Source organism: Prionailurus viverrinus, chromosome B1 (genome assembly GCF_022837055.1).
Source record: "Prionailurus viverrinus isolate Anna chromosome B1, UM_Priviv_1.0, whole genome shotgun sequence".
Taxonomy (NCBI): Eukaryota; Metazoa; Chordata; class Mammalia; order Carnivora; family Felidae; genus Prionailurus; species Prionailurus viverrinus.
In genome coordinates, this window is record NC_062564.1 from 184,654,230 (window position 1) to 184,675,646 (window position 21,417).

General features: G+C 38.6%; 1 protein-coding gene across 3 annotated transcripts in view; it reads right to left on the bottom strand.

The window, feature by feature from the left end:
• The window catches only part of STIM2 (stromal interaction molecule 2), a 151,443-nt gene that overhangs the window by 100,201 nt on the left and 29,825 nt on the right, over positions 1 to 21,417 (bottom strand). For 2 of the 3 annotated variants that reach the window (XM_047856570.1, XM_047856572.1), the window contains one exon: positions 12,578 to 12,646. The exons of the other annotated variant lie outside the window; for it this stretch is intronic. In XM_047856570.1, coding sequence (XP_047712526.1) covers positions 12,578 to 12,646 — 69 coding nt within the window. The remainder of the gene's footprint in view (positions 1 to 12,577; positions 12,647 to 21,417) is intronic. 3 annotated transcript variants of the gene reach the window in all.

Genomic DNA, 21,417 nt, shown 5'->3' on the forward strand with positions numbered 1-21,417 from the left:
TAAGCATGTCAGTGCAAAGAATCCCTAAAACAGTTGAGTACATGATAACATCTTAAGTATGAACTAGCAAAGAAAGCAGAACTGGTATCTAAAAAGCCCTGGAGAGATATATCGACATCTGTATCATCTAATCTACACCTGTATCTAACTCAGGAATAATTCAGTCAAAAAGGCCAACGTCAAGGGATGTCAATTTTATCAGAAAAAAATGTTTTTATTTGTGTTTGTCAATGTCTGTTTCCTTTGTTCCTTCATGTCAGATGTCCATACTCCATACTTTTCATTTCACTCACTGCTTATGTATACCCTAAGAATTTCACTGATCATTTTCTAATGCTAAGATATTCATGGACAAAACAGCCTCTTAAAGACATCCAAAGCTCAAAAAAAAAAAAAAAAAAAAAAAAAAGACATCCAAAAGCAGCAGTGAGAAACTAGAGATATAAGCATTTGTTAGGAGCCTATAAAGGGCCTCCTGCAAAAACCAGAATCAGGCAAAAGCATCTGTTTATTAGTTTATGAGAGAACCGACGCCTAATTCTAAAGATCATCAATTAATTTCAGTCTCCAATAGAGTCTTTTCTATCTATCCTTCTCACATGATTTTTTGTACCATATAATTCCAGCATCTGTTTTTGCTTTGAAATATGTAAGTAGAAGGGAGTGAGTTCAGAGTTACAGAGACGTTACTGAAGATCCCTCATATGTAGGCAACACTGTTCATAACCAGTATGGCAGACATAAACAGTTCCCAGGGAACCTCTTTTCTCTGTGTTTACTTTGGCTCTTCAGTAGTAATGATGTTCTGTCACCAACAAATCAACTTTTAGGCGTTCTCTCTAAACACAGATTTTATTGAAGATAATACTGAAAGTAATTAAATTATTTAATCAATATATCAAAATATATGCACACAAATATTGACCTTCCTATTCAGAGAACTGTCCTTAGTAAAGTATATACACTTTCTCCAACAACTCTGCCACTGTCCAAAACTCAGGGCGCACATGACTCAACTAAAAGAATTACCCCCAAGAATGTTTTCTGCATATTCTTAAAAATAGTATAATTTGTGAGGTACCTGGGTGGCTCAGTTGGTTAAGCATCAGACTTCGGCTCAGGCCATGATCCTGTGGTCTGTGGGTTTGCGACCCGTGTCGGGCTCTGTGCTGACAGTTCAGAGCCTGGAGCCTGCTTCAGATTCTGTGTCTCCTTCTCTCCCTCTGCCCCTCCCTAGCTCGTTCACACATTCTCTCTCTCTCTCTCTCTCAAAAATAATAAGTAAATGTTTAAAAAATAGTATAATTTCTTCCACTTAGGGTAGATTTACATTTTGGAAACTGCTCAGGCTATCAACTTGAAAAATATCATTTCTGCTCCAAACAAGATATCTGGTGCCAGTAAAGATTTTCTCATGCAGTCCACAAACTGTAAAATAAATTTCAATTTATCAACCCTGAAACTTACTTTTATATTTTTTAGGATATTAATACCTTAAGTTATTTTAAATAAGTGACCTAAAAATTAACGGCATGATAATGTAAGTTCCCAGAAGAAGAGTATTAAAGATGTAAAACTGGCCTAAATAAATATAGTCAATGTAGCCAGATACTTAGCAATTCAATACAAAGATAATATAAATTTTCATCTAAGACATAGTAATTCCTTTTATTTCATAAATTTTCCAAACTTTCATTTCTCAATTTGAACTAAAACCAATATAAATAGTTGATTTAATTATGCATCTTGTTCACATTCCCATCACCTAGAACACCACGTGGAACATAGCAAGCACTCAAAGGCTTACTGAATGAGTGAATCAATATGGAAACTGAATGAGTGGTCATGGATTAAGCTGATTTACATTTATATTTGCCTAGCTTAATTACACTAGAAAATTTTCTTTTTATACACAACAGTCAAATCAACAAAATACAGCCAAACCATTGAATGTGATAAAGTACCAAGCACTTCAGCTGACAACAATTCAGATCTTGAAACTGCTCAGGACCAAAAACTCTAAGGTCATTCCTTGATTACAACCCTCACACACATAATATCCAACCACAGAAAATCTGTTGGTTCTACCTTTAAAACATTATCCAGACTCTGCCCCATTCAAAGTCACCATCATCTCTTGCAGAGACTACTGTCCTTCACCCTTAATGTCTTTTCTCTCCTTCTTTCATAGCTAAATCTATGATCACTTACTATAATCACTCTCCTGAAAACACACTCAAGTTCATGACTCATCTCTCCTTTCATGACACTTGGTTAACAAAGCCATAGCCCTGGTAAAAACCTAGTTCTCCACTTACTCTGTATCTACACCTGTACATCTAAACATGGCTGATCATGATGCCTTAAATCTATAACCACAGACCTCCACTGCACCCTTCTATGATCCTCACCCGTGATGTCTCTACTCCCTATTCTCATTCACAAAAGAAAATACTTCACCAAAAGAAAAAAAAAATTACATGAAGCACTCAGAAGAGAACTTCCATGAACTCGCATAGCGCAATGAACTACCTCCCAATGTCTACAACTCAAACTGAGTCTCCAGCCTGTAGTCACCGATGAATTATCCAAGTTTCTATATAATGCCAATCCCTACATTCATGAACCAAATTTCGTCCCATTTGGCCCTTCAAGAGCACTACACTACTTCAGAAATTCACACACTTAACATTTTGCTTTCAATGAATCACTGCCATCCATCAGAATATAAACAAACGTTAGTTTTCTTCCTCCTTTAAAAAAAAATAAAAGGGGGGGGGGACATTCTCAACTCCACTGCATTACTACCCCATTTCTTTGCTTCCCTTTGTAGAAAATCTCCTTGAAAACATTACTTAGTATCTCCAATTTCTCTCCTCCCTGTCTGTCTTAAGATACACTCCAATCAGGCTTCAGCTCTCACGATTCCACCAAAACTACCCTGGTCAAAATCACAAGTAATTTCTACCTTACTAAATCCAATGGTTAATTCACATGTCCCTGTTACTTGGCCTATCCGTAATCATCTGCACATTCTCTCCTTTATTCAGTTTCCAGGACAACCTAATATTCTTGTTCTCTTCCTCACTTGCTGCTGGTTCTCAGTTTCCTCTTCCATGGGGTATGAGGAAACTGTGGAGGATGGTGGTTATGTTCATACCTTGACTGCGGTGATGGTTTTATGCATGTATACATATGTTAACAATTACCAAATTGTACACTTTAAATAGGAACCATTTATTATATGCCAATTATACCTTTAAAAAATGTTTAAAAAATAAAACTGTCGGCCTTTACATACCATTCACAGTCTCCATGACAGCTCAGAGATCATGAAAATAAGATAATTGTCTTTTTTTTAATGTTTATTTACTTGAGAGAGAGAGAGAGAGAGAGGGAGAGAGAAAGAAAGAGCACACACACGCACGTGCACACAAGCGGGGGAGGGGCAGAGAGAGGGAGACACAGAATCCGAAGCAGGCTCCAAGCCTTGAGCTGTTAGCACAAAGCCCCAATGTGGGTCGCGAACTCACAGACTGCGAGATCATGACCTGAGCCAAAGTCAGACACTTAGACACTTAACCGACTGAGCCACCCAGGCGCCCCAATAATTAGTTGTTTTTAAACCCTAGAACGAAATATCCTGGCCACTGAGAACAATTAGCTCCTTTCTCATCCTACTATTCTCTTTCAATAACTTGAATCTATCATTTTTGATCAATTATTTTCCTAACAAAAGAGAGAATCCAATGGGCAGTGAAGAGTTTGACTTTGTATAGTCATCTATTATCATTACAGGATCAGAAACAACTTGCTGCCTTGTTTTCTCTCCAAACAAAACATTCCAAAATGCCTTTCATTATTGTTAGCACTCTCTACAAGCCTCAGTGAAATTTGGCCTTCAAAATTATGAACATAGTTGACAGAGATCTGTGCCAATTTCTTATTTACTATCAGTTAGATGTCCTATCTTCTATCTTTTCAAAATTTTATATCCCTCCCTCAATTAACATCTACCTATATCTTTTTAATAAATACTGAAAGTAATTAAGTAAATAAATAAAATGGTACTTTAAGCATATGAAGAAATAAATTCAGTATTTTATTAAATTTTAATAAATACTAATTAAAGGTAAGTAAAAATGTAAGGTAAAAAAAGGTAAGTAAAAAAATAAGTAAAATGGTACTTGAAGCATATTAAGAAATAAATCCACTAAAATATTTTACAAAAATCAAACACCTATGTTTTGGGGGGAGGGGCATATGTGTGTAAAAGTATTAAGCTAGCAAGACTTCATGGAAATTAAATGTTCAAGGAGCCTCTATAGTTATATCACAACTCCAAGCATTTAGCAGAACTTATTAGAGCTAAGAGATTCATGGAGACATGGGTGGGATAGTGTCAGATTTGTGTTGTGTACAGAATACACCTGCATGTAGCTGCAAAATGTAGATTTAATGACAGCAGACTGGAGGCAGGGAAGCAAGTAATTTTATCTCAAGCAATGAGGTCTAAACTAAGGCTATACTAATGAGGTGATATGGAAAGAGGCAGACTGCAAAAATATTACAAAGTAAATTTTACTAATACCTAGAACTCTCCACTCTTTCCACCATGGTATATAGCCCCCATTAAGTAGAGATGTCATCAACACAAAAAGGTCTTATTCATTTTCAAACATGAAGGTAACTACAATTTTCTTTTGTATTTTGTAATTTTAGAGAAAATACATCTATACACACAAAGTCAATTTCTGAATGATTAAATACTAAAAACTAAACTCATATCATTACAAGCTCTTTTATTTATTTATTTGGCCTCATTAACAACAGGAAGACTGTTCTTACAGATAATCCAAGAAAACTCCACCTACCACAGGACAGATTGGACACTGCAACGGCTCTCTTCCACCTCAGGATATAGGAAGAAAAACATGAGGCAGGGTGGCATCAAATAGGTAGAAATTGGCCAATGAGGACATGTTGTCAAAAAGACTGACAATCGTTGCATTCTTTCTGCCTACAGAACTCGATCAGACATTTCTAAGAAATGATTTTGAATGATCTAGAATGCAATGAAAGAAGTCATTCATAAAATGGTGATCATTTTAAGTAATACCAGCTTTGCTTCCTGAAATGATGTCACTGGGTAGATCCTACACTGAAAAATCTTACTTATATTACCATAATCCAGGCATAAATTTAGATTCCATCTAAAGAAACCATTTTGTCACTAAAAGATGTGATCTCTATCCTAAATGCAGCTGTACTCGTAAGGAGAGCAAAGTTCTTTAAGATCACCACTGGGTCAGTCTTCTAAATACAGACTTTTTGCTCTGTTTTTGACAGGGAAAAGAAATGAGTGAGAGCCACATCTGTAAATATGAAGCTAATCAAATCACCCCTCCTGCTGAAATCCTTCAGGACCTCAAAGTCCTCCACAGGATAAAGCCCAGTCTTCACAGCATGAAATCAAGGCATAATCTGATCCCTGAAGAATCCACTTCACCAGGATTCATCCTCTCTGTAAAGCCTTCTGGATCTTCCTAACAGATAATCCCAATTCTCCACTCTTAACAGCATTTTATGCATAACTATTTTAATAGCAAGTAACTCTACCTATCAACCAGCGTTATCCCTAAATAATCACACAACCACCAACTCTCTAGTCAGACCTGAGCTCACATCTCAGTTCCACTATTTATTACCTACATAATCTTTAGCAAACCTCTCAACACTTTTGGTCCTTGGCTTCCAGGGCTGCAAAACTAGCATAAAACATAACCCTCATGAATTCCTATGATGAGCAATGAAAAAATATAAATAATAATTCACAGTTCTAGAAAACCTATACAACTGTAGTGAAGCTAACATCCGCTAAACCTAAAAAGAAACTAACATATAAAGGAACTAAACCTCCTGTGTGTCAGGTTTAAGTTCTACCTTTGTGATGAGGATATATGTAATGAGTTTTACTTAAAGAAAACGTCTTGTTTTTCAGGGGAAAAAAGTCACAAGCCTATAACAACTGAAAATTAAATTTGACCTTCAAAGACAGATACCATGTTTTCACTCTTATGTGGATCCTGAGAAACTTAACAGAAACCATGGGGGAGGGGAAGGGAAAAAAAAAAAAAAGGAGGTTAGAGTGGGAGAGAGCCAAAGCATAAGAGACTCTTAAAAACTGAGAACAAACTGAGGGTTGATGGGGGGTGGGAGGGAGGGGAGGGTGGGTGATGGGTATTGAGGAGGGTACCTTTTGGGATGAGCACTGGGTGTTGTATGGAAACCAATTTGACAATAAACTTCATATATTGAAAAAATAAAAAATAAAAATAAATAAAAATTTGACCTTCAACTTTAAGACAACAAAATTATAATTTGATATAAATGCATAATGAATCTCACAGAAATTACTATTTGAACTAAAAGAACACAGCCTCAGTTCCCAGAAACTTTTTATTCATAGTAACTACTGACAAATCTAGAATCTGATGGTATTAGCTCAAAAAAAAAAAAAAAAGTGATCAAAATGACTTAAGTAAAATTTTTAAGAACTCATTTAAAATAGGAGACACATACTTTGTATAATGATGTCTGGGATTTTAAAAGTGCCTCAGCAAACCTGGGCTCCTCCCTTTAATACGTCCCTAGTGTCGCCCCATTTCACCAAAACAGACTCTCTGGGAGAGGAAGGGTAAGATGGGAAGGAAAGGAAGAGGAAATTCTTAAATGAGAGCAAACAGCAGACATGGAGGTAAGGGGCACCAAGTGAATGCTGCACCTTATGGAGGAAAAGGGGAAGGGGGAGCAGGGCTGGAGGGAAGGCGGGCCCTGCCGCCGGCATCTCTAACAGGTTGCCACGGGGAGAAGGAGGGAGGAAAGAAGTCCCCTCCTGCAAATACTATGTAACATATTGAATCTTCAAAGCTCAAATAATAAGAAACCTTCTCATTATTAGTATCAACTTAAGGATTTAAAGGAAATAATTTTTTTGAGCCTGTATTTGGAGAGACTAAGGAATCAAGTAGACGAGTTGGATTTTAAGGAGGCACCTTTTGCAAAACACAATTAGTTTGAAAGTTTTCATGTTAAATATAAGGCACGGTCTTACTAAAATTACACTGAAGCAATGGTTTTTAAAGTAAAATTTCAACGGAATTTCAAGTACAGAGTTATGTGGCAACCACACAGGGCCTCACTTCTTACTGTATTAGATGAATTTTAATCCCTGAAAAGTATAACAAGGCTCTCTTTGTCTAAATTCTGGGGGGGAAATAACAATCACTACTTTGACAGCACTTTTAATTACGGGTAACTTAAGAAACTAAAGTCTTAAAATTCCTTTTTCTCCCTAATGTCACATGCACTTTTCTACCCAACCTCTTAGGAATAATACACTCAATTATGTACCTAGAGAAGTCAAAGTTTCTCTCAAGTACCTAGTATTTAATTTGCAGGAAGGCAAAAGAGAAAAAGCTCAGCGATTTGAGAAACAGGAAGCCTGGGCTGCGCATTCAGCTCTCCACATAAACTTGCAGCTTCTACTTCCAATAAAATGGAGAGACTTAAACAAATCTCAAAGGTTCCTCCAACTCTCTTTCTTTGAACACTTCACCTATATTCACTATCTTTAAAACCTTTCACTTATACAGTTTACGGTTTATAAGGCACTTCTCAGTATATCCTCTGAAAACTACGTGAAGTGGCTATTCTTTTTATCAATGAGGGATGTGAGGCCCAGAAAGTAATAGACAGACTCAAGACTGTAACTGGCAGAGCCAGCAGAACTTAGATATCTGGCTGAAAGTTCTCTAAAGAGTCCTTAAAGATTCGTTATTCAGAAATCTTACAAACTTCAGAAGCTTAAAACACAAATCTAAACTGTATTAAAGAAATATAGTAGATAACCTACTTTTTAAAATGTAGTAATATTCAAAATAAGTATAATTTACAAATAAAAAGTATACAGGCTATACCTCAAAAACTGGAGACATACCACTTAAAACAGTCAGTAAAAAATATTAATAAACAACTGAATTTTTCACTTGTAACTACTAGCTTCTTACCACAGGAAGATTCTACTTTCCCCTCGTATTCTTCAAAAAACTAAAAAATTAAACCACCTGGGAATCTTCTCCACAAAGAAAGTTCCAAGCCCCAATGGTTTTATGAATAGGTTCTAGAAATAATTAAGAAAAATGAATTCCATTCTTAAAACAGACTCTTACAGAGAACAGAAAGAAGAAACTTCTCCTAAACTTGTTTTATTTGGTACGTTAGTACCAAAACCAAGAAAACAGTACTGGAAAATGAAAATTATAAAGCCAGCCTCACTTGTGAACATAAATGTAAAAATCAGAAAATATTAGCAAATTAAATTCCATAACCTACAAAAAGGATAATAATACATCCATTCCAGGAATGGAAACCCATTTAACATTAGAAAATCAATTAATGTAATTCGCATTAACAGATTAAAAGTAGAAAACTCAAATGATCATGGGAAGAGATGCAGAAAAGCATTCCATAAAATTGGACATTAATGCATGATAAAATGTGTAGGGATATATGGAAATATCCTTAATCTGATAAAGAACCTATAACAACCTACAATCTTAACAGAGAGATATTGAAGCATTGCCTCTAAGGTAAAGAACAAGAGAAGGGTTGCATTATCCCACTTCTATTAAAACAGTACTGGAGTGCTATACTACTACAGTAAGGAAAGAAAAAGAAATGAAAGTTATAAAGACTTGAAAAGCAGAATAAAAAAACTGCCATCTGCAGATGATAAAATCTGAAAATAAATTTAAATAAATGAATTTAGCAAGGTTGCTGGATTAAAAAACTCAATGTACAAAAATCAATTGTATGTCTAAACACCTACAAACAAAAAGTGAAATTTTAAAGAATATGTCATTGAAAAGCACCAAATACCTTTTTTAAAAATCCACAAATTCAGGGGCGCCTGGGTGGCACAGCCGGTTAAGCGTCCGACTTCAGCCAGGTCACGATCTCGCAGTCCGTGAGTTCGAGCCCCGCGTCAGGCTCTGGGCTGATGGCTCAGAGCCTGGAGCCTGTTTCCGATTCTGTGTCTCCCTCTCTCTCTGCCCCTCCCCTGTTCATGCTCTGTCTCTCTCTGTCCCAAAAGTAAATAAACGTTGAAAAAAAAAAAAATCCACAAATTCAAACTGATACCCAAAGAAAATGATGAAGAAAAAAAAAAAAAAAAAAACAAAACATTTCATTGGTGTCTTCCATAGACTGGTTGGGCACCAAGTCACTACTCTAAGAACTGATAAATAAAGTTATCAGTTATCAGTGGGGGGGGGGGGGGGGGGGTGATGCTGAACTGAGCATTTTTCCTGCTTTTCCTGTATGAATACATTTCATGAAAACCAAAAAGTTAATAAATTTTCTTGAAAATCCAGCAAAGAAATAAAGAAAAGTCCAGCAAATAAATGCAAAAACAACTAAATTGGGAAATCACTATTCTACAACCCCAAATAAAGTACTGGATCTAGGCAACAAACATCAATGGAAGCCATAACCATTAGGCAAAAGATGAATGGAAAACTGTTAAATGTAAGGACAGGACTGACAATACCTGAACCAACTGATCTCACTTTGTAGCATGAAAAGTAGAACAATCAAACATTATGGTCCTTACACAATGCAACAGGGAATACACAGTATCCCTGTGAAGATTTGTTTCTAAAAATCAGAATCCTAATCTAACTAAACTACTAAATCTTCCTATGAGTTTAGGGGATTAGAACAAATGATAAAAAGAGAAAGGAATCAGTCAAATCCAAATTACTCTAGCAGATGACCCAATTCCTCCAACAAATCAACTGCCTGAGGAACAAAAAGGGAGTGCTATCAAAAAAGAGTATGTAACTAACGATCTTGTTTGAATTCTAATTCCAACATACCATTTTTAAAAATACATCTTTGAAACAAAAAAAAATGTAAATATGCATTAAGTATTGGATATTAGATATCTATTATCCATTGCTAATATATGTACTAGTTACTAATATACATTAAGTACATACTAACACTATTGGTTATCAGTATTAAATAGTAAAGAATTATTGCTTTTTTAATCTCTTTTTAAATTTATTTATTTTGGGGAGAGCACAGCAGGGGAAGGGCAGACCAAAGTGGGCTCTGCGCTCACAGGCTGTCAACACACAGCCCAATGTGGGGCTTGAACTAATGAACCTTGAGATCATGACCTAAGGCAAAGTCAGACCCTCAACCAACTGAGCCACTCAGGTGCCTCAAAGAATTACTGTTAAATTAAGTATGATGATATCCTGGTGGTTATAGTTTTGAAAAATCTTTGCAAGAGAAATGCATAGTGAAGTATTTACAAGTGAAAGATCATGAAATCTAGGCGTGTGATTTGCTATGAAATTCTCAAAAGAAACAAAAGGGCTAAATGGGGGAACAGCTGAAGCTCCAGAACTGGGGTTCATTTTACTACTACCTCAACTTTTATATTTATTTGCAAACGTCCACATAAAAACCAATCAAAGTTCTGGGGCACCTGGGTGGCTCAGCTGGTTAAGCTTTCAACTTCCGGTAAGTTTTTTACTTCAGCTCAGTTCATGATCTCGTGGTTAGTGAGTTCAAGCCCCAGGTCGAGCTCTGTGCTGACAGCTTGGAGCCTGGAGCTGCTTCCGATTCTGTGACTCCCTCTCTGCCCCTACCCTGCTCACCCTGTGTCTCTTTCTCTCAAACATAAATAGACGTTAAAAAAATGTTTTTTTAATCAAAACTCAATTAGAAAATGGGGAAAGACATTAGAAGATAGATGACAGATAAATACATAAAAAGATGCTCAATATTGCCAGTCGTTAGAATAATGCCAATTAAAATCACAGTGAGATACCACCGTGTGGTATCTATCAGCACCGTGTGCTCTATCAGAATGAGCAAAATAAAAAATTCCAATACAGCCAAACACTGGCAAGGATGCAGAGAAACTATATCTCTCATACTTTGCTGGAGAGACTGTAAAGTGGTACAACCACTCTGGAAATCAGGTGGCAGTTTCTTAAAAAATTAAACATAACGCGGGGCGCTTGGGTAGCTCAGTCAGTTAAATGTCTGACTTCTGCTTAGGTCATGATCTCACAACTGGTGAGTTTGACCCTACGTCGTCGGCTGACAGCTCAGAGCCTGGAGCCTGTTTCAGATTCTGTGTGTCTCTCTCTCTCTCTCTGCCCCTCCCCCACTGGAACTCACGCCCTCTCTCCCTCTCTCTCTCCCTCTCTCTCTCTCTCAAAAATAAAAATATTAAAAAAATTTTTTTAATAAAAATAAGACAACTGAATTTTTTTTAAAGAAGAGGAGATCAAAACACAAAGTACCTAGAAATAAATATAACTATATGCAAGATCTCTAGGGCAAAAAAATTATAAAACTTTATGTGAGCCACTAAAAACGACTTAAACAAATTGAGATATTACCGAATTATTAGATGTGAAGATTCAGTGTTATAAAGATGTCAACTGTCTCCAAATCAATTTGAAAGACTCTGCAATTCCAATCAAATTCCTAATGGGTTTTTTCACCTAAAGCTGTACCAGTTGATTGAGAAATCTGTCCGAATATGCAAAGGGAAAAGAATAGCCAGTTTTGAAGAATACAGTAAGAAAACCCGCCAAACCAAATATTAAGACTTGTAAGACATCTATAACTTAAAAACTTTGTGAATATTGTCAAAGCGACAGACAAACCAGTGAAAGAAATAAAGTACTCAGAAATAGATCCGAACATATAGAGACATATGACATAATTAGCAATGCAAATTGGTGGGGAAAATTCTATCTTGTTAAATAAAATAAATGGTTCTGGAATTGGCTGAGTATCTACATATGAGAAAAAAAAAAGGAAATCGAACCCAATTCTCACAAAACAGCCAAAAATCAGTTCCTACTGAATCAAAAACTGAAGTTTGAAATACAAACTATATAGCTTTGAGAAAATAATGTAAGATAATATCCTAAGAGCAAGGAAAAATTTCTTAACTAAGACATCAAAAGCATTTAACTATAAAGGAAAATGCTGGTTAATTTGATAATACTAACATTAAGAACTTCTATTCATTAACACAACATAAATGCAATAAATGCAAACAATAAATGCCAAGACAAGCCACAAACTGAAGAGAGATACTGTAATTATAATCAAAGGACAGAAATAAGGAATTCCAAAAATATTTTGTAACCAAAGAACAGAAATATACAGAACTCCATAACACTCTAAGAAAAAAAGGACCAACCCAATACAAAAGTGGACAAAAGACTTAAAAAGACAATCTCCAGAAGAAGAAAACCAAATGGCCAATAATATAAAATGAGGCTCAATTTCAATTGTAATGAGCAAATTAACCTCACAAGAAGATACCATTACCTATCTACCACGGAATTTGTTTTTAAGTGTATAATAGCAATGTTGGTGATGCTGGGAAAATAAACTAATACATCTCCTTTGGCAAATAATTAGGCATTACTAAGTACAGTCGATACCATCTGACCCAGAAACCTTCTTGGTTACATACCCTTGAGAAACTCACACAGATGTGCAATGCTGGGACATTCACAGAAGCATTGTTCATAAAAGGCCAAAACTAGAAACAAACAAAACGTCCATTAGAAAAACTGATTAAACTGTGGAGTATTTAAAACTAGAACACTACAGGGGCGCCCGGGTGGCTCAGTTGGTTAAGCATCTGACTTCGGCTCAGTTCATGATCTCACAGTTTGTGAGTTTGAGCCCCACATAGGGCTTTGTGCTGACAGCTCAGAGCCTGGAGCCTGCTTCAGATTCTGTGTCCCCCTCTCTCTCTGCCCCATCCCCACTCATGCTCTGTCTTAAAAATAAATAGAACGTTAAAGAAAAATTTTTAACTGAATATTGTAGAATTCCACTAGAATGAACTGTAATTACATACAACGAAATGAACAAAACTCCCACTTGTGTCAAGTGAAAGCAAGAGACAAAAAATACAATGATTCTATTAACATACAGATCAAGACAAAAATAAATAATAGCGTTTAAATATACATACACAAATAAAAGCAAAAAGAAAGGAAATCATTACCACAGAAGATTTAATGTTACCTCTAGCAGGAGGAAAGGTCATGATTAAGAGGGAATACAGGAGAGGGAGTTTCTACAAGTGTTGGTGGGATTCTATTTCTTGACCTGATGGTGGATCAAGGTGACTTTTCCACCTGCCCTACAAATAATATTTGACTTGCTGGTCCCCATAATCTCATGAGGTAATTTCTTAAAAGATATCTGTGTGTGTGTGTGTGTGTGTGTGTGTGTGTGTGTGTGTGTACACACATACGTAATTGTTCTGTTTCTCTTAAGAACCTTAACACTGATTTGGAAACCAAGAATAGTTTTAGAGGATCAGAATTTTACGGATGAATTTTCTGAATTGGCTCTGGGGTTTCTGCAGCGGATTCTCTACTCTGATTAGATTTAAAGGCACTAATGACTCTATTTCCAATAACAAGGTAAAGAAAACACCAGCAGAGCACGGCATGACGCAAGAGATGTATGAACTATAACCCTTAGATAACTCTTGAACAAATACTTATAAAAAGCAAGGTTCTGGGTGAACATGCAAATGACACCTTATAACATTTATCAAACTAAGGATTATAATGGCATTAGTGGTGACTCCTAACTTTGGATAAAGTAGGAAATAAAAAGATAAGCTCAAGGCTTCATATGCCCAGTTCAAATGCCACATAAATGACATTGCTTTCTGTCTGCCCTGACAGAGATCTTTATCTACCAAAACCCGAAAGCTGAGATGTCTGAAAATCAAACCCAGAGTGTCTTCCTGTGAGTGGCTGAATTACAACAAAAATTGAATTTCTAACTTCACACAATATTGTCTGTTAAAGTAAGGGTACTCATTAGGAAGAAACAGGATCCTGAAAATTGGAATGGAAACATGTAGCCAGATCTCAATGAAGTGAGGGACACTGAACCTCTAAATTCTGCAGGATCTTCTTTGCTAGTAGAATCAGACCTTCTACACTTAACTGAGATGAACTCTGTTTTGCATGAAGAATCTGTAATGGCCTCACCTTGCAAGACAGCAGATTCTCATCAGGACCTCCATTCACCCTTTCTTCTAGACCTGTAACTAGATTCAAGACCCAGCTGGTCCCAAAAGATGAGGTATACAATGTTACCCCCAGGAGATACACTAGAATTCACAATTTTCCCACTTTATACAGAAAGGAAACCTGGGGGATATGAATAGGGTTTGATATCAAGGATGTGGGATAACATGGAAAAAATAAAATTGAATGTGGCTGAGGTGCCTGGGTGGCTCAGTCGCTTAAGCATCCAACTTTGGCTCAGGTCATGATCTCAGGGTTTGTGGGTGTGAGCCCCATATTGGGCTCTGTGCTGATAGTGTGGAGCCTGGAGCCTGCTTCAGACTCTGTGTCTCCCCCTCTCTCTCTCTGTCCCTCCCCCGCTGTCTCTCTCTCAAAAATAAACACTAAAAATTTTTTTAAGTTGAATGTGGCCAAATTTATTAATATGAGAACACTAAACAGAGATTCTAGATTCAATCTTATAGCTCAGGGGGTTGTAGTAGCTGTAGCGATTTGACTGGTTGGTTGGCTGAAACATGGACCAAAAGGTGGCCTACATTAAATGAAGTCAAAATGCCAAAACTGCCTTGGCATATTGTAGAAGAAGACATCCAAAGGCTTGGAGAAATTGGAATGTTGAAATGGTTTTCTCATGGAAAGCCTGTTCACCCACCCCAGGAGGATCCAGAGAACATACCTTGCACCTTAACTATGACAAATAAATGTATGTGGTGAGCCTCAGAATGGTTGCTCCTCTCTGCAGGTCAGAGTTTACAGTGGGAACTGCTACCCCTGAACTAGGGTCCTTACACGCAATGGGGACAACTGGATCCTGGGGAGTCAGGGGCTAAGTGGCAATATTTAATTGCCAAATACAAGACAGACATGGTTACCACAATGGACAGCAGAGTGAAAACGATAAATAGATTAGTCTACCTCAGAGACCTAAGACATTCACTAGTTGATCATGGGGCCTCCAGAAGAGAAAACAGATGGGCCATCTACTAACTTCTTACTTGATCTATATAGGCAAAAGAATTCTAGGTCCAGTGAACCTGAATTACCAAAACAAAATCATGACCCCTCAAAAATTCCTACACTTGAGCCGGTTTACAGACTCAAAACCCCTTGAAATAAAGGGGAAGATAGGTCCTCTTGAGGAAGGACCCTGTGAAACAGCCAAACTTCATACAGTTAATCTTTCCTCCCAGCCTTCCCCCAAATGGATGTACAGACTTTTACCAGGATGACTGCATTGAGAAAAGGAAATAATTAGACTTTTTCCGGGACTTTGGACACTGGTCCTGAACTGACACTAATTTCAAGAGACAAAATGTCACTGCAGTCCATGTGTCAGAGCAGGGGATTATGAAAGTCAGGTAATCAATGGAGTTGTAGCTCAGATCCACATCACAATGGGTCCAGTGGGTCCCCTGCATCCATCTTTTGGTTATTTTCCCAATTCCAGAATCCATAACTGAAACAGACATACTCAGCAACTGGCAAGATCCCCACACTGTTTTCCAGACCTGTGGAGTGAGGACTAGTAAGACAAGAAAGGACACATGGCAGCCACCAGAACTGCCTCTACCTAGAAAAAGAGTAAGCCGACAGCAATACTGCTTTCAGGGAGGGAACGCAGATTAGTGCCACCATCAAGGACCTAAGGAAAGCAGAGGTGGAGATTCCCACCACATCAACATTCAACTCACTATGCGGCCTGTGCTGAAAACAGATAGACAGATCTTAGAGAACGACAGTGGATTATCACAAACGTAACGGTGATGGCTCCAATTGAGGCCGCTCTACCAGATCGGTTTCACCACTTGAATAAATTAACACAGATACATGCAGATACAGATCTTACAAGCACTTTTTTCTCAGTATTAACAAAATCTATCAGAAGCAGTCCGTTTTCAGCTGGCAAGTCCAGCAGTTGTCCCACCTCAGAGGTATATCAACTCTCCAGAGCTCTATGATCTCAGTCAAAATTTAATTTTCAGGGACCTTGACAGCCTCCCCCTTATACAAGATATCACACTGGTCCATTGCTAATTGGATCTAATGAGCAAGAAGCAGCAACTACTCCAGACTTACTGCTAAAAGATTTGCATGTCAGAGGGTGGTAAATAAACTGGAAAAATATTCAGGGGTCTTCCACTTAATTGAAATTAATTTCTAGGAGTCCAGAGTGTGGGGCATGTCAAGATACCCCTTCTAAGGTAAAGGAGAAGGTGTTGCATCTGGCCCCTCCCACACGCAAAAAAGAAGGAGCACCCCGTGGGGCTCTTTAGATTTTACAGGCAACATATTCCCCTCCCCATTTGGGTGTGCTATTCCAGCCCATCTACCAAGTGTATCAATCAGGATTTTTTAAAAATACAGAATCAATGGGACTATATATATATGTGTGTGTGTGTACACACACACACACACACACACGTATATGTATTATATATACACAGAGAGAGAGAGATAACACACACATGGGGGAGGAAGGGGGAGGGAGAAAAGTACACAGTAAAAGAGTAATTATAAGGAGCTGGCTCACACAGCTGCACAGGCTGGCATGTCACATCTGAAATTTGTAGTACAGGCCACCAGGCAGGAAACTGAGACGTTAATATCAAAGTCTTGATTCCAAAATCTGTAGCACAGAACAGCACACTAGAAACTCAGGCAAGATTTCTATGATGTAATCTTGAGGCAGAACTCCTTCTTTTCTGGGAAATCTCAGTTTTTGCTAGTAAGGCCTTCAACTGATTGGACTGAGGCCCACCCACATTATGCACAATAATCTCCTTTACAGAGTTATATCCACAAATTACCTTCACACCAACATCTACACTAGTGTTTGACCAAACAACTGGGCACCATACCCTAGCCAAATAAAACTTATCCATCACATCAAATGATCCAAAAAACTATAGTTCTGAGTATGGCCCAGAAGAAAAAAAGGCTCTCCACCACGTCAGTCCACCCTGCCAGCTGCTCTGCCACTTGGGCACATGACCCAGCAGATCCAATGGTACTTGAAGTGTCAGAACAGAGGGAGATGCTTTCTGGAGCCTTTAGCAAGCCCATATAGGTTAATCACAGTACAGACCCTTAGAGTTTTCGACAAAGTCAGTTCCTCTTTCTGAGAAACAGATTTTGGCTTGCTACTGGGCTACTAACGCATAATGATGGGCAACTAGTTACCACATGAAATGAGCTGCCTGTCAAGACCTCAACCGTGTGACCCACTAAGTCATAAAGTTGGATATTCACGCCAGTACTCCATCATCAAATGAAAATTGTACATACAAGATGGAGATGGCACAGGCCCTGGAGGCACAAGTCAGTCACAGGAAGAAGTGTCCAAGTGCCCACAGCCCCTGTTTCTGCTACATTATCTTTGCAGTCAGCCCACACCTATCACCACGTGGGAAGTTCCCCACCACCAGGGGAATGAAGAAGAGAAAAGTGGGGCTGCGTATACAGAGGATTCTGTACAATATAAGGCACCACCTAAAAGGGATGGCTGCAGTACGACATCCCTCCCCAGGACATCCCTCAAGGATAGTGATAAAGGAAATCCTCCCAGAGGACAGAACTTCCAGCAATGCACCTGACTGTTCATTCTGCATGGAAGGAGAAACGGCCAGAGGTGCCATTGCATTAAGATGTAGCCACTGGTTGGGGCGCCTCGGTGGCTCAGTTGGTTGAGCGTCCGACTTCGGCTCAGGTCATGATCTTGCGGTCCGTGGGTTCGAGCCCCGCGTTGGGCTCTGCGCTGACAGCTCAGAGCCTGGAGCCTGTTTCGGATTCTGTGTCTCCTTCTTTCTCTGCCCCTCCCCAACTTGTGCTCTCTCAAAAAATAAGTAAATGTAAGAGGTTAGAGGGGGAGAAAGCCAAAGCATAAGAGACTCTTGAAAACTGAGAACAGGGGCGCCTGGGTGGCTCAGTCGGTTAAGCGTCCGACTTCAGCTCAGGTCACGATCTCACGGTCCGTGAGTTTGAGCCCCGCGTCGGGCTCTGGGCTGATGACGGCCCAGAGCCTGGAGCCTGCTTCCGATTCTGTGTCTCCCTCTCTCTCTGACCCTCCCCCGTTCAGGCTCTGCCTCTCTCTGTCTCAAAAATAAATAAACGTTAAAAAAAAAAAAAAAATTTTTAATTTAAAAAAAAAAAAAACTGAGAACAAACTGAGGGTTGATGGGGGGGTGGGAGGGAGGGGAGGGTGGGTGATGGGTATTGAGGAGGGCACCTTTTGGGATGAGCACTGGGTGTTGTATGGAAACCAACTTGACAATAAATTTCATATATTGAAAAAATAAAAAATAAAATAAAAAATAAATAAATGTAAAAAAAAAAAGTTGTAGCCACTGGTCAGGAACTTGAAGGACATAACTGAGTAACTGGTGATAAGATAGTCTGAAGAGGTCTGTAGATACACAAAAAATGGATAAAATATATGAAAATATCTGAATGGACAAAAAACATGAAAATATCTGTGTCCCATGTCAATGTTCACCAAAGGGTCAACTCAGCAGAGGAAAATTTTAATAATCATGTGGACAGGATGACACATTTTGTATATACCAGCCAGTCTCCTTCCCCAGCCACTCCTATCATTGCCCAATGGGCTCCTACACAAAGTGATCACAGGAAGGAGGAAGACTATGCATGGACAGCAACATGGACTTCTACCCATGATGGCTGACCTGACTACAGCCACTGCTGAGGCCCATATGCCAGCAGCAGAGATCATCGCTGAGTCCCCAACATGGCACCACTACTCAGGGTGATCAGCCAGCCAGCTATACGGTGGCAAGTTGATTACACTGGAATGCTTCCATTACAGAAGGAGAAAAGTTCTGTTCTTAACAGAAAAACATTCTGGATACAGATTAGTATCTAGAATCCTTCACTGTATCCAATATTTCTGCCAAACCTACCATCTGTTGACTTACAGAATGCTCATCCACCATCCATCATGATACTCTACACAGCATTACCTCTAATCAAGGAACTCACTTCACAGCACATGAAGTGCAACAATGGACCCATACTCATGACTCGTCTTACTATGTTCCCCATCACCCTGGAGCAGCTGACTGATAGAACAGTGGAATGGCCTTTTGAAGACTCAGTTACCATGCTAGTTAAGGTGGCAATACCTCGCAGGGCTAGGGCAGTGTTCTCCAGAAGGCTGTATATACTCTAAATCAGCATCCAATAAACAGTGTTGTTTCTCCCATAGCCTGGGATTCACAGACCCTGAAATCAAAGAATGGAAATGAGAGTGACACCATTCACTATTACCCCTAGTAACCCAAGAGCAAAACATTAGCTTCCTGTCCCCATGACCTTATGCCATGCTGGCCTAGAGATCTTGCTTCCAAAGGGAGGAATAATACACAACGATTCCATCTAACTGCAAGTTAGATCTGTTACTCAGCCACTCTGGGCTCTTCCTCTCTCCACACCAATGGGCAACAAAGGCAGCTACTTTACTGACTCATGTGATTGAACCTGATTACCAAGAGGAGATTAGATTGCCATTACACAATGGCAGTAAGAAAGAAAAGTCTGAAATACAGGAGACCTCTTAAGGTGACTCTTAGTACTACCAGCCTTGTGATTAAAGTCAATAGTAAGGAGGGCACTTACTGTGATGAGCGTTGGGTGTTATGTTGAGTTTAGTGATGAATCACTAAATTCCACACCTGAAACCAATTTCACCATATGTGTTAACTAGAATTTAAATAAAAAATTGAAACAAAATAAAATAAAATAAATTCAATAGAAAACTACAACAACCCAAATCAGGCAAGGTAGGACTAACAACCCAGCCCTTCCAAAATGAAGTTTTGGGCCACCCCACTATGCAAAGAACCAACCAGCTGAGACGCTTGCTGAGGGTAAAGAGAATATGGAATAGGTAGTGGAAGAAGTTAGTCACAGATACCAGTTACAACCACGTGAGCAGTCAGAGAAATGAAAACTTTAATTGTTATGAGTATTTTTTCCTTATTTTGTTATGAATCGATTTATAGATTTATTAAGCAAATACCTTTGTTTTCTACCCTCTCCTATTCCCTTATCATGTAAGATATATTAATAACAGTTAACTTTACATGACAGTATTAAGTTACAGGAGATCAAGAAGACTGAACAAGGACTTTGTATTCTCTCCTGAGGAAAGGCGTAGCATGTGTTCCATTGTACACAGAATAGCTTTTATCATGTGAGGGGATTCTGTCTTTATTTGGAGATTAAATATGGTTTTTAGGGGACGTGTCTAAGTGCCAGGTTAATAACAGGATGGACTGTGATGGTTAGCCTTATGTGTCAACTTGGCTAGTATATAATAATCAATCATTCAAACACTGCCCTAGATATTACTGTGAAAGTATTTTGCAGAGGCAGTTAACCTCACAATCAGGTGAAAGGAGATTATTTCCCATAATGTGAATGGGCCTCATCCAATCATGCAGAAGGCCTTAAAAGCAAAACTAGGTTTCCCCGAGAAAGAAAAAAATCTGTGTCAAGACTGAAGCATCAACTCCTGTTCTATAGATTTTAGACTTACCAGTTCCTATAATCACCTAAGCCATTTCCTTGAAATTAATAGCTTTCAATTCTATACATGTTATTTTTAATATTTAAATTGTAAATTGTTAATTAAAACATAATTTATGTATAGATTTTTTTCCTTCTTCTATTCTATTTCTCTAGAGAACCCTGACTGATACAGGGTCCTTCAAAATATTTTTTAAAATTTTTTTTTTTTCAACGTTTATTTATTTTTGGGACAGAGAGAGACAGAGCATGAACGGGGGAGGGGCAGAGAGAGAGGGAGACACAGAATCGGAAACAGGCTCCAGGCTCCGAGCCATCAGCCCAGAGCCCGACGCGGGGCTCGAACTCACGGACCGCGAGATCGTGACCTGGCTGAAGTCGGACGCTTAACCGACTGCGCCACCCAGGCGCCCCCAAAATATTTTTTAAAAAGACAGCCATTCTTTGCTTCAAAAAATAGATGTAGAACACGTAGAAGGTACTGAATAACTTCAGCTCACTGTGACATAGACCTTTTCACAAACCAGAGCTATCTCCTAACAGAAAAGGCTGTTCAGAAACCAGTGAGCTCCCAGTCACTGAAAGCATATGAGGAGCTAATGAATGGGGAGGAAGGGAGAGTGGGGGCCAGAATGCACCATAGGGGTTCCTGTAACAGAAAATTTGAGCATTATTTTTGTCCATCTCTTCTAATTGAAAGTCTATTGTT